At 34.3% G+C, this 14,711-nt stretch overlaps 1 protein-coding gene across 3 annotated transcripts; it reads right to left on the bottom strand.

Moving 5' to 3' along the window:
- Positions 1 to 572: 572 nt before the first annotated feature.
- LOC106118645 (serine/arginine repetitive matrix protein 1) lies at positions 573 to 14,567 on the bottom strand. 3 transcript variants are annotated; one of them, XM_013313324.1, is made up of 19 exons: positions 14,534 to 14,567; positions 14,131 to 14,335; positions 13,741 to 13,893; positions 13,419 to 13,479; positions 13,059 to 13,148; positions 12,806 to 12,912; positions 12,217 to 12,721; positions 11,461 to 11,532; positions 10,821 to 10,926; positions 10,506 to 10,625; positions 10,224 to 10,311; positions 9,697 to 9,815; positions 9,176 to 9,411; positions 8,656 to 8,881; positions 8,168 to 8,292; positions 7,691 to 7,767; positions 7,535 to 7,597; positions 6,829 to 7,152; positions 573 to 2,306 (listed from the first exon to the last, which is right to left on the bottom strand). In XM_013313324.1, exons 1-19 carry the CDS (start codon positions 14,542 to 14,544, stop codon positions 2,175 to 2,177), a joined length of 2,820 nt encoding a protein of 939 aa, XP_013168778.1. In that variant the 5' UTR covers positions 14,545 to 14,567; the 3' UTR covers positions 573 to 2,174. The 3 variants fall into 3 exon arrangements, with proteins under 3 accessions (XP_013168778.1, XP_013168777.1, XP_013168779.1); XM_013313323.1 differs by lacking the exon at positions 14,534 to 14,567 and having other exon boundaries at positions 14,131 to 14,518; XM_013313325.1 differs by lacking the exons at positions 11,461 to 11,532; positions 14,534 to 14,567 and having other exon boundaries at positions 14,131 to 14,518.
- Between the last annotated feature and the right edge of the window lie 144 nt (positions 14,568 to 14,711).

Raw genomic sequence — 14,711 nt, 5'->3', positions numbered from 1 at the left:
ATTTATTATTAAATATTATTGTAAAACGGTGATAAAAACTCAACATTGAAGCAGATTAAAAAATAAACAGAAAGGCGGGCAATTCAAAGTATTAAAAAAAACAGGTATTTAAATAAATTGTCGATAAAAAAAAATTATAAAAATCCTAATAAGGCGAACATAACTACAATTATTTCGCTTTAAAACCCATTGTTTTACAAAGTGGCATTTATTATGGTAGAATATAAACAAATCTGTGAATATTTGTTATGTCAAGAAAAATCAAACATCTCTCTCTTCTCTGATACGTAAAATTCTGTGTAAAACATATTTTTCCACAAAGGAAATATATTCGAATAATGGTAATAAACACTAAGTTAAAAACGAGTGAATAAAAGCAATACCTAAGAACTTACATATTATATTATATAGTATTCATTACATAAAATGACTACATAACTAGTACATATATTTTAATAATATTAATGAAAAAATGTAAAGAAAATTGAATCATATAGAAACAAAAGCAGTAACATCTTTTATCAAATAGATATTTTATTAGAAACATGTTTCTAATAAAATATTTATTTGGAACAAAGTCGCATATTACTTATTTTGTTTCTACACGATATATGTTTTACAAATGGAATAAGCTAATGATATTTGAAAGAGTTTAGTAGATTATAGTTTTCTTATATTTTAAGATACAATTCTGAGAACTAATCAAGTCTTATCAAGAATTATAAGTTAAATGTAAAATACATAACGACGAAACATACATACGAACATCAAAAACAGGATACTTCATTTTTATAACAGTTTTCTCGAGTTTTAAATATCGAATAAGATAAAAAGGGGAACAAACAATTGACGATCTATCGAAATACTTTAGTTAATTTTTAAAATAGAACTTTCAACTTTGAATCAAATTACAATTCATTCTTAGAGTAATTTCCCTAATAATAAAACAAAGCAGAATAAAATAAAAACGACAAAATACATGACATAAAATTGTCTTGCGTAATAAACAAGTAAAAATACAATTTTAAAGTAGACAGGAAAATTTAATCTAACATATAAATATCGGAGATAATATGACATTCAATCTAAGGGACAATATAAACATGTTTCTAACGTAGTATTAGTTTGTAAAAAATATGACTTTTGTTAGTTTTGCTCATAATTACAAAATACGTTACGCAAATTCTATATATGTATTGTCGAATTTTAAATGCCTGTTGTTTTTGAATCACAATTATGTTTAATATTTAAAAGTCTGTTTTTAAAATTTGCTATTGTGAGTCTGAGTTCCACGTCAACATTTTAAAGTTTATAACATGCCAAGTTATATTATATTAATGGTTTTCTTACCACACGCAAACATTCTTAATACTAAGAAGATATCTTCTAACAAGAGTAAGCAGCGGTAAGTCACAATACGTTAGGTTCACTTAGATTCTAGAAAACCCTTTAGGTCCTAGTTTCACGATACAGTGACAGAGCTAAAAGTGCTACACAATACAATAAACAGTTTGACAAACATTTAGATAATTTTTCAAAGAATTGTCATAATTTTTAAGACGCAGTATTTGCGTGACTACGACATCAATATAAGCTATTGATTTCGCAAAGTTCTCGCAGACAAATTTCACATATATTTTCCATTCACTGTAGTATCTTTAGTTTGTCATACAAAATACATTTATGTAGTGTCTTATGTATTACAATATCTTACGAAGATAAAGTTCAGGTAATATTATTGACAATGTAAAATGCGTTGAAGCAAAATACAATTAATTAGGACGAAAATTCGATTACATATTTGTAGGTTTAATTTAGTATTTGTTTTATTGCTAAGAAACTTCTACATCTTCCTATTGGTCACTAAATGTTTACATTCAATCTTTTTTAAAATCTATACGAATCTCTTATAACCTATGCACTGTGGCTTTCAGCTTTAGTACGTGATAAAGGTGCGAGTTAAATCTATAGAATAAAACACACATCTCTCCCAGTGGGTAGCGATTTTATCACGATTAGTTTGTCAGGAAAAATGTAAAACGTACATAGGCATTGAAAATAACACTCAAAATCTAGCACAGGACAACTACAGTCAGACAAGGATATTGTGACAATTTATTAACATTGACCTTCTTATTAGCAAGTTGCCGTATACATGGACAATATTTCTATATCTATCTCAAAGTGACTGTTAATCTGCTAGCCGCGACCATTTTGTTGTGGAACTTCTTTTTAAAACTGTCAGCCGCTGCGGACGTTTTGAATGTTAACTTCGCGCGACGCTCTTCTTTATCCAATATTAAATTCTGCAACATCAATCCGTGCGTTTGGGTTTCACTCTTACTATTCATTATAACTAAATCTAAACTTAGATCTACTTAAAGACTAGTTTACAATTATTATTAATATTTGATTGGGAAATATGTTGTTCCAGGAAAACAATATGACATGCAGTAATTACCAACAATCATTTGTAAAATGACTTCGATAATGTTTCTCATTAGTGTTTTGTTCCGTGGAAACAAAACTATAATGAAATCATTTATATGAATAATACATCAAACATATGGAATATATTACACGCACTTTAATTAGTTTCTTATGCGCTATAAATATCATTAAAATTTGTTAAATAAATATATTTTATTTATTCTATTGAACATCATGTTTAACAACAAATATCCCAAACCAAAGTTTTTTTTACAAGTTCACTGTAGCAAGAGATATTATGTAAACAATTAAATACAAAAGTTGAAATGTAAAAATCAGACAAATTAAAGAATATCAAATATTTACATTAATTTCCTCGTAATCATTATATTTTTACAATATTCGATATAATCAAAGCAATCTTTATAAATTATCAAATTTATTAGCAACAGTCAATAATACACGTTTATAACGGTTACAAAACAAAATTCAAAAAAATCATTAAAAAATTGTTTCAATATAATCAAAAACATTCATTAAAATATTGTTTCCATAAAATCTCATGTTAAAATGAACCACTTAGTTAAGTCCGATATTGTTTTTTACAATCAGACAAATAATTACATCTGAAAACTACAAACTTTTATTTGACGTACTTTGATTTTTATAATAAAGCATATAAAAAGTTTCAACAAATAAAAATATCGTAATTAGTCATAGTTTCAGAGTAAAATTTAACATATTTATATACATGTGAGCATATTTTTCGCTATATAATATGTAAAGCATTTTCAAAAGTGTATAGTAGTTATATAAAATATACGTGGCATATATACACACGAATCAAAACATATCAGTATGTAAATTTGTATGAAAATATATTTATATAACATCAACATACATACAGTTGACATTTGGTTATTGCAGTCAACATAGTTCACGTAATATTTTTATTCATATTATTATCATTAGAAAAATGTTTCCCAACGAAACAATGTTAACATATTCCGAGAATTATTTTTAAATGTTTCTTTTAATTATAATTATTTCTTTTCGCATGCACAATTATGAATAGAATTATTAAAAACTTATATCTAAAATGTACAACAAAATACATACACATTAAATACAATATCACAGATAAGTAAATATCACTGTTTCAATGCTTCGATAATTATCAAGTCAATATTTATGTCACTAAAATAATACAACTATGATTGTTTTTTGCGTTTAAAAAAAAACGGAATAACATATATCCAAGGTACCAGGGAAAACTCTATTTTTGGACAAAGTCCAGTGTTTCAGTAGACACGTGGATTTATATCAGGTACATAAATACACACAAGCTATATAAACATTCAAATAGATTTACGGAATTGGAAACGAATAGGTAAGGGAATATAATATATGCCAACTAGCCTATTCCGAAAAATCTTACGCAGTTCACATCATTCACATTCTGTGTATTTTACGCAACTTGATTGCTTGGTATGTGTCCACCTTTACTTTTTAAGAGGGGGAATGCGTTACGCATACCGGGTATGACTCCCTGCGACGGCATACCGACCTCCCAATCTTCTCGGGTGACGTAAACGAGTGGTTGCCGTTTTATACCGCTTTCAGAGATACAACAAACATGAATTGCGATGTGATGGAAAATGTATTCTAACGTGTTATTTGAGAAATGCGCACATTTATAGCGATCATACTTTTCATGGGCATTGTAACACTTCCATCATATTTGGCTTTTTGGGCCGGAGATACTCGTTATCCAATAGTAGCCGATCTTATGCCTCTGAAGCGTTATCAAGCAATACGGAGGGTACATTCATTTTGTTGACAATACAGGAACAGACACGGATCCATATTTCAAAATAAGACCATTGAAGCAACTGTTTGCATTGCATTGCATTGACCAAGAAACTGTTCCAGAAATAGACCTGGACCCCGAAATCCTTACCGCCTTGGGTGAAAAAATAGAAGAGACACCAAAGTTTGGGCCAAAAATTCATAATAAAGTGGCTCAGCTTTGGCAGCCAATTCTTAGAAAAGGCCTCTGTAAAGAAGCCAAGGATGAGCTCATGAAGTGCTATCTCATACCGGAGAATTGCTCTCTCCTACAAGCGCCAAAAATGAACCCAGAGATTTCGGCCGCCGTATCCGACGCCTCCCGAAGCGATAAGAAAATCAAGGCGGTCCAGCAGCAATTGGGTCTGGGTATATCGGCTCTTAATAAAGGCTTGGAATTGCTACTAGACGACGGGAATAATCTTACAGGTATAAGTTTTCTAAGCGACCGTTGTCGCATATTGTGCGATCTACACTACCGGGAGATAGAGGCTCGGAAGAAACTAGTTACTCCGGGACTAGACAAATCCTTTTCCAACATTACTCAAGACGTCGAATGAGATAAGATGATCTTCGGAACGAAACTTTCCGAGAAGATCAAAGCAACGAAAGTCATCGAAAGACATGGCTCTGTTATACCCGTAAACAGTATAAGGATATAATGACGCAAGTAGTAATCCCGCTGACCAAACACTGTAACCCTATCTCCTATTGACATCCGCTCAGAGACCTTGTTTCCCATGACTGGCGAGGAGTCAGTCTTGCACCAGCACTCACACGTCGCGGATCCATATAATTTCAAGTCCGGACACACGCCAAATCTTTAAGAACTTAAGTGTCAGTGTTAATTATAACTATATTTCTTTTAGCTAATAAAATATCTTTTTTTAAAAAGGGATTTTTAAATATCCGTAAAACAGTAGGTACGCTTTTGGAGAGGACTACTTTTAGTTTGGCGGTGAGCTTACGTCTAGGGGCCCGGACGAACGAACCCCATCGCTGTCGGTGTGGGGTAAACGTCGATCCTCTAGATCATCACGGTTTAGCATGTCGTCGCAGTGCACAGTCGCATTTCGGGTAAAGGACAATTTTTTTTATTATTTAGTTTTATTTTTAGTTTGTTTTAGGTTTAGTATTATACGTTGTTTATTTAATATAGTATTAATTAATTCATTTATTTTGTAGTGGTTAGTTATTTAGTAAGATTATATTTAAATTTATAATTAGGTTAATGATATTCTTGTTGGTTGAATAAAGAAATACCTTTTTTCTCAAGATGTTGTGATTTCATTTGTGTTAAATTAATAGTTTAAGTGGGGTAAATTGAATATCCCGGACATTAAGAAATAAGCATAAGATGTGCTTTATGAGTTGTGTAGCTTTTGAAATCGCAGATACTATCCATTGCTGTCTTAAACTTTGTCAAAAAGTGTGGTTTTGTTTAATTCACCGCACGCTTAAGGAATTGCGATGTGGTGGAAAAATGTTTCAAACAGGAAAATATTGGAAATTAATACAACAATTATAATTCACCGCACGCTTAAGGAATTGCGATGTGGTGGAAAAATGTTTCAAACAGGAAAATATTGGAAATTCAAGAAATTTCAGTGATGGAGTCTCCAGCATGAGAACATTTAGTAATTTCCTGTACTACATTTCATTATGTTCAAACTCAACATAAGTTTTATCAACTGAACAAAATAATAACGAGATAATTGTGATTTAAGAAGCAATTTAAAGAATCGTAGAAAGTGGAATTATTCAATTCCTTTTGAACCACTGGTGCAGTACCCACCACACACAAACCAAGATTTTGTTAATCTTAATTTAATTTCTTAACCATTCAAAAGTTTGTACTCGTTGAACGCTCGCTGAATACACACCTCCTTCCTCTCTCAGAAAAATCATTTAATTTCCGTAGTTTTCGAGCTAATAACTTTCACACATATGCTAAATGTAAAATAGGTAATTTCATAACTGAAATGGCAACACGTCACGTGAGTGCAGCGCTGCCTCTGAGGGAGTTCTTTCATGAAAAGGACTTTATTATTCTTATTTACTTCTTGTAAATTGAAACTGAAACTGATATATCTATATAATATATAAACATTATAAAAAAAATATTCTTCTTTGGTCTGCAACTGTAATGATCCCTAATTTTGTATTCACTTTAAATAAATCTTTATAATTTGTAAATGTGTTGTTGCACACATAACTAATAAATACTATATAGTGTATATATACAACAGATACAAGCAACACTATTGCATGTAGCTGTAAGACGGTCAGTGTTGCTGTAACACCGGACAAACTGACACGGGAACAACTTGTACTATTACCTTATATATAAAATAGTCGCGTCACAATTTACGTTTCCATACTCCTCGGAAACGTCTTCACCGATTCTCATGAAGCATGTGAACATATTGAGTAGCTCTGAGAATCAGACAACCCGCGCGGACGGAGTCGCGGGCGATATCTAGTTGTATTATAAAAGTATAATTATGGAAGCATGAAATCAGGTGATGAGTTGTGTCAGACCAGCATTACCTGGACGTGGTCTCCGGCGAGGGTCTTGAGGCGGGTGTCGGTGATGCCGTGCGGCAGGTTGTGCACGTGGGCGGTGCGTGCGGTGCGGGGGGTGCGGGTGGGGGGTGAGTGTGGGGGTGGCGCGCCCCCCGCCCCTCCCCCCGCGCTCTCGTCAGAGTCAGACGCGTACTCAACTTGTGGTTCATGATGAGGTGCATGTAGCGCGGTCCTCACTGCGCGTGTGAATATCCCCATAGATATTGTCTGGTCAGCTTTCCGCTGGAGAATAACTCGTCGGTTGCTGAACGGTTTGTTTGATTTCTCCTCATCTTTAGCTTTCTCCGTCTGGAAAGAAATAATTCTAGATAATTATGTATAAACAGTGCGAGGAATTAAAAGAGATCTTACTAATATTGCAAATGCTAATGTCTAGATGTATGGATGTTGGTTAAAAAGTATCTCCAAGACGATTGTATGAATATCTACGTAATTTATCATAGATGTAGAACATAGTTTAGAAGAACAGATAGGCTACTCATCAAGTTTTATTTTAATCCCGCGCGAACGACAGCTAGTCTAGTAATAAATCTAGTCTATATTACTCGGGGATAGTGTGGTTTCCCAACTGTGATTTTTTTTTAAATCAGTTCAGTAGTTTTTGAGTTTATTTGTTACAAACATACATAACAAATATTTTATCTTTATAATATTATTATAATGTATTTACCTCTTTCTTATTAAATATAATCCTTGTCCGAGATTTAGTTGTGACATCACTCTTTGTCTTCATCTGCAATTAAAATAATATTCATAAACTCATAAATTAAAAAAAATATTTTCATATAATATTGAAATTGATTATAAGAATTAAATTAATATAAACCTTATTAGTTTTCTTTTCCTGCAGTTCGTCAGCTTTAGTGGAGCTGGTCACAACAGTTCTGCGCACCGGAGACTTGTCTGCAAACAAATATATTAATATACTAGCTGTCACCCGCGACTTCGTCGTATGCTTGGAATTATACAAAATTTAATTAATAGCTTAAGTATTCTTCCAGATCTTAACATCTATTCTAAATTTCTAGATGTATGCAGGCGTTAAAAGATAACTTCTAACAAACATCCATCCATCCAAAAACATTCGCATTTATAATATTAGTAAGATTAAGGTAGGTAAATGACTGCTCATGCATATTAGAGTAGAGAACGGATAGAAAGGGGAAATATCTTTTTTCTGTGCAACTCCGTTTAAAGTTAGGCGACGCATCTGAAATTTCGTATATCTATGGATACCGGTTGCTTCGCTATTTTGGCGAATTCAGGTCCTTTACCACTATATCAGAACAAAATGATGATTAACCTTTCTTGTTGCGTTCCTCTTTATGTTCAAAGACAATCTTCTGTCTGGGCGGACGCTCCACAGGCTTTGACACCAGCTTGCTGCGCAGGTCTACCTGACTCTTCTGTGCTTTCGGCTGTTCCAACCTGCCAGTACATTCAATGTTATATTCATTGTCGCTAAGAGACACCTTCAATGTAAAAGACACAAAAACAATTGTAGTCGATATTTACAGTGAACTTTGTCATTTAAAAATCATTTATCATTTAAAATATCCGTTCAGCCATTTTGGAGAGAAGTAAAACAAACATCCATACATCTAGACATTCACATTTATAATATTAGTAAGAATGAAGATTTATCATGGGTTTCCGAGCCCAAAATCTCAATTTAAAACATATTGTTATCTCTGTTTCGTTAAGAATAATAAAAGACAGGGAAGAAGATATTTTTTATACAAAGGTTTAGGTCTGAGAAACCAACATTATTAAATGAAACATCATACTAACTGCACAGTCTCTTTGAAGCGTCCGGTGTCATCATCATCGGACAGGATGCCATCGATGTCATCTAGGATGAGGTCGAGCTCATCATCACTGCCTCCCCTCACCCCCGCAGCCAGGTCCGCGCCCCCCGCAGCCCCCGCAGCGGGCGGCAGGGGCGGGGTCAGCGCGCGCTCGGGGGATGGCACCTTCTCCTTCAGTGGCAACTCTTCTCTGGGAGGTGTCAGGTTCTCTGGAAATATCACAAACCAATACTTTAGTATATTATTATTAGCTGTATATATCAGCTGTAAATCGACTCAAAAGCTCAGATCACTTAGACATCCATTAGGCAGCTCAATTACCAAAATAACACAATTATATTCAATGTACTAGATAAAATTCCCATGTGAATAACGTTATACAACAAGCAAAAATTTAAAGGACATTTAAAAAACAAGATAATCAATCATAAATATGCATATGTACCACCGAGGCAAGTACAGTCAAATCCACAATCGTTCCATATAATATTTACATAACTTACCACAAGTAGAATTAACTTCAGGGTTCTCCTGCCTCACGGGGGAACGTTCCCTGATCTCCGGCTGCACCTTAACCTCCTTGTCTGGTGACCTGGTGGTGTCCGGCTGAGTGCTGCTCGGCTTGTCAACCGGTTCCACAGGTTTTGCTACTTCAGGTTTGACAATGTCTGCTTTTGGTACATCTTGTTTAGTTTCTACTTCAGCTGGTGTCTCGTCTTTTTCTGTTTTATCACGTTCCCTGTTAAAATAAAAAAAATTACGTTTATAAAAATACCACGGACTTGTATATTGTAGAAAAAGTTAATAAATTGTCTACGATTTATTTTTATTTAACGTAAAGCTTGCTGCAGACGAACAGTTAGACTGTTCAGTTAAAACTAAATGTCTGTAGCTTGCTTTAAACTTTTATAATGTTTCAAGAAATAATATTTGTTATAAATGTCAAATATTTTCAATATTCTAGAGGCTAAATGCTTTTACCAGCTTCTGTTTATAAAAAATGTGGTAGAAGTGAGGTACATACTTATCATCTACCTGCTTCTGCAAGGCGACTGCGTTCTTGCGCCTGCGCACTTCTTTAGCGCGCAGAACTCTCTCTCTCAGACTCTCCTGCTCTCTCAGACGACGTCTGTACTCACTCTCCTATAACATTAAAGATAATTCATTACTATATGTTATATAAGTTAAAGTATAGCTTTAAAAGAAACTCATGTATGAAAATTCCAATTTAGTTTTTTTTTTAATTATAAGGTGGTAAATGAGTGAGTGGTATTGCGTGTCATTGGTTGACAGAAGAGCTTCAGAGAGGATATTTCCCTTTCTATAGCCATCCTCAACCAAATTCACTTCAAAGAAAAGGGTGGGAAGGGAAACTGCTTTGAATGAGTCTCCGGCAACAGGTCAGACTCACTCTCAGACTGGAATGACTTTGCACTTTAGACATGTCTTCTGGTCGTGGTATTGCAGCGGTTCAAGCAATTAGTGCAACAGATGTTTTAGCTGACTATACCATGGTCGGAACATTGTTGGTGTGTGTGTGTGTGTGTGTACCTCGTCGTGTGCGTCAGTGCGGGGGCGGCGCGGCGGGGAGCGGCGCGGGGAGGGCGAGCGGCGGCCCGGGGGGCTGGGGGACCGCATCCTGCACACAACACGCATACAATCTTTATATATTCACATATTAATCATTTCATTGTGACACCAAAATACTTCATCAACATCAAAACTGGTAATAATATGTTTTAAACTGGGTTTTTGGTTTCAGAAACCTGAACATTTAAAATGTATTTGTCAATTATATATGCTATGATTCCACAAAGTTGTATATATGCTCACCGTCTGCGCAGACCAGCTCTATTAGCGTTGATGAACTCCTCCTGTCTCCGGAGCAGCTCCTCATCCTCACTGCGACGAGCCAACTCATTCTCTATCTCTATTGTTGTGTTCTCTATATACCTGAAATAATTAAATTAATATTATACATACATGAGTCTTGTAACTTGTACTAAAGAAAACTCATGATGCTTAAAAAACAATTCATCATTAGCTCACTATACGTCCCCACTGAGGAGCTTGGCGCCTACCCTAAGTAACGTTTTTTCTAATTTCGCGCAGACGTCGTCGCGGACAACAGCTAGTAAGTATATTTACCTCTGTGGTGATCTCCTCGGTAACTTCCTGCTGGCTGCACGAGCTAAAGCATTCCTTTGTTCCGCTATGAACCTCTCCGCAGCATCATCTATGTCTTTGATGGGACCTGACAAACATACATACATTTATACAATATAGTGTATATTATATGTTATATGATATATATGACGAACGAATATATGCAAGGAAGAAAGAGATAGAATTTATTGCACACAAAAACATAACTAACTAAAAACATTCAATCACAGATATGGTGTACGTGATTCTTACATTTTTTAATTAAATAGGCAATTTAACCATCATACTCAGAGTTAAATTTTAATGTTATTATGCAAGTAGATTAACTAATATTAATTATAACATAACTCTAAGTATGGCAGTTATTTAATAATTTTAATATATTCATGCGAGCACACATATAATAAAAAAAAAATAAACTAATAAAAATATATATTTGCATTCAATAGTAAAAACTTTGTGCACGAAAATTAAACACACAGAAAACCACATTATAAAGAAAAAACTTAAATATTGAAGTGTTGATTTCTATCACAGTGCTTGTAAATTACATCTCACAGTCAAGCATTAAGTGTAACATAGCAAATAAGTTTACTTAGATCTAACTTAAGATATAATTTACCGAATTTTTGCTCGAGTGTGGGGCTCAGCGGCGGACTCTTATGTATTCTTGTCGGTATGTACGTAGGGAGCCCTATGACATATAAATCTATATATTTACATCTTATATATCTTACATATCTATACGACGTCCTAAAGTTATTTACGAGAAGTTAACATTAAAATATTTGAGCTCCCAAAACAAAACACTTATTCATACATAGGAACCTTGTTTGCCTTTTTTTGTTTTAGTTTTGATGTCTACCTAGTTTCTTCAATGGCCCAAAATATCGTTGTCTATACAACTATGTTCATGTTGTTAAGTTTAATAACATATTCTCTTACTTTATCTTTTAATACAAGTTAAAATGTCACCGTAAAAATATAAACAACAATTTTTTACTACTATGATTAAAATCACCAATACCATTAAAACCTTTTAATACTTTATGTTGACCCAAACTATACATTTAAACTAAATTCAATGGATAAACAATGCAATATCTATACTAATATGAATAAGGCACAAAGATGTGTTTGTTTGCATTGAATATTCTCCGAAACTACCAATTTGAGACATTCTTTCACTGTTGGGAAGCAACACTATCCCTGGGAGACATAGCCTATATTTATTATTAGTTTTTTTTTATAAATTCCGCGCAAACAAAGTCGGAGTCACCTGCTAGTAGTTTTACAGTTATTATATGTTGTGGTTATAAGCGATTGTGATTGTATTTATAATTTTATGGTGACATATAAATAAACATCATTAACTCACCTTCAACTGGTGGCTGGAAGTTGCCTTTAAAGTGTGGATTGATCAACACTTTCTTGCCGGCAAGTCCTCCCGGAGGAATATTTGGTGGCAACTGCATCGGCAACATCCTGACTTCAGCTTCCCGTCCCATCTTTGGCATAGCTGGATGTTGGTGTATCGTCACTTGAGGAATATGGGATACACTGCTGGGAACTATCTCCCGGATTGGAGGGAACCTGGGGTAACTTGGTTGGTACTGGAAGGCAGGTCTCGGTTCAAAAGTCGGTCTAGCAACAAACTGTCTGGGATCATTCTGTCTAAATTGATTGAAACTGGGTGGGAAGCGGTTTTCGACCGGTCTCAATGGTTCTTGTGGTAACATTGGTCTTTCCGGAGACACCTCTGGTACGATCTTCGGTGGCGGTATATCAGAACGTATTTCTGGTATGTTCGGTCTGATTGTTTTCGGTTGATTTGCCCAAACTGTCACTTGCGGTGTAAAAGACGGTCGGGCTGCGTAATTGTTCTGAAATATGTATGAATTAGATGTGTGTAAATCGGAAGAATTCGCTGACAAAAGCTGGCATGTTGATAAAGGTTAGCCACTTACCCTGTGCATGTTGTTTCTGCGGTAAGGATGCGGGGTGCGGTAGTGCGGATTGCGCCAAGAGTTGCGCCCCCGCCCGGTAAAACCACCCCGGGGCACTACCACTTTGTCTATGAAAAAAAATTAACTTAGAGATGTATTAACTTATGGTTTTGTAATATCAGCTCAAATTTTTATATCCTAAAAAGACATTTAAAGCTAAAAGAGGCACTATAAATGTGCAACTTTTTTTACTTCTTTCATCAAAGACCATTACCTAAGCTGTCAGGTATATCTCTGACTTGCGGTGTCCTCTGGGATCCTGGTGGTCGCTCCGATGTGAACCGTTCTCGGGCACCAAGGTCATCTAAAAGAACAAATTATATTAAAAACACATTTTAGCATATAATTAAGAATTTCTTGCTCATTTTCCCTGTGGAAATTATCAATTTATAATCACATCATAAAAGTTTTATGTGATATTGAACTTATGAATTTCCTCAGTGGAGCTTAAGGAAGTAAAGGAGTGAATATTCCATTGTCAAGTCAACCACATTGGGCTAGCAATGACTCTACATTTATATTAAAATTTTCACCGTAAAATATCAGGTAAATAAATAATTGGGGTATTACTTACCAACATTTGATATTGGTACTTCAGAAGGCACAATCTGTGGAGATTCGACCGGAGCAGCTGGCTGTAACAAATTTAATAAATATTTTATTTGGATTTATAGTTGTTATTGAAATATATTGAATATTGAACAGAGATAATCAAGCAAAATAACATATTCGCTTCAGTTTTTTGATACTACGCAAGTATAGTCACAGGAAATAGATAAAGCATTATCTATGATAGACTAGTCTGTACAACTTTTGTACATTTGTTTCTACATATTCCTTAAAGTATGCTAAGCCTTAAGTAGTAAATATTTATCTTTTTGTTATAGTATACTTACAATAGGTGGAGGTACAGCATGTTCTAAGTCATATCCACGTGATTCAGGATAAGGGGCATATGTGGAATGTTCCGGTAGTCTTGTGTCTGGTACTTCTGTTGTTATGTTAGGTACCACACATTCACTTTCACCCATTACTGGATATGAGGCAGGCTGTTGGATAAAACTTTTGTAACATAGTAATTTTCATAGTATTTATGAAATAGTTTCCTACATAAATAGTAAATATTGTGCTAATGTCTATAGAAAATAGTATTAAAAGTAAAAGATTGGCAGTAAGTAATACTACAAATATTAAACAATTTGGTAGTTATTTTAAGGTAGGCTTTTTATTTTTGGATCTAAAAGTAATGCTTAATTTAATTTGTATATATTAACAAAACAAGTTACCTCTGAATATTCTATACTATGATTTGAAGCATAAGCTGGTTGACTAATATCAACTCTTTCTACATACGCCGTGGCGTCCGATGTAGGCACATTCTGTGACGTACTATTGTCGTAATCATCGGCCAAAAGCTCTTCTTCCTCTTCATTACCTAAGTTGTAGTCTGTAAGACTGTGATCACCAAGATCATCACCTAATAAATCTTCACTGAAAATACAAACGAACATCTATGAAACACATGGAAGACAAAGTAACGCGATTGTGACATCATAGTCTGCGCCTTTGGTATCCATTGTAAATTTTTATATTTAGAATAACTACTATTAAAAGTAGCAAGAATGGTCGATTAAACCATTTTAATTTGCTATTTATGAAGATTTTAATAAAATTTAACAAAACACTAACTTATCCGACATGTTGATAAAAATTTTATGAAGCGTTCAAAGAGTATGTTCCTAGTTCATGGGAATTGCATCATTTTTTTTTCCAATTTGTCATAGAGCACTCAGAAAAAGTATGGACATGTCATTGGTTTTACGTGGTGCAAGCGAGATAAACTTATAGCGTGTATCATGCGAGAAAG

The sequence above is a fragment of the Papilio xuthus genome, unplaced genomic scaffold (assembly GCF_000836235.2).
Source record: "Papilio xuthus unplaced genomic scaffold, Pxut_1.1 DF827570.1, whole genome shotgun sequence".
NCBI classification, from domain to species: domain Eukaryota; kingdom Metazoa; phylum Arthropoda; class Insecta; order Lepidoptera; family Papilionidae; genus Papilio; species Papilio xuthus.
This window is presented reverse-complemented; position numbering and strand designations above follow the sequence as displayed.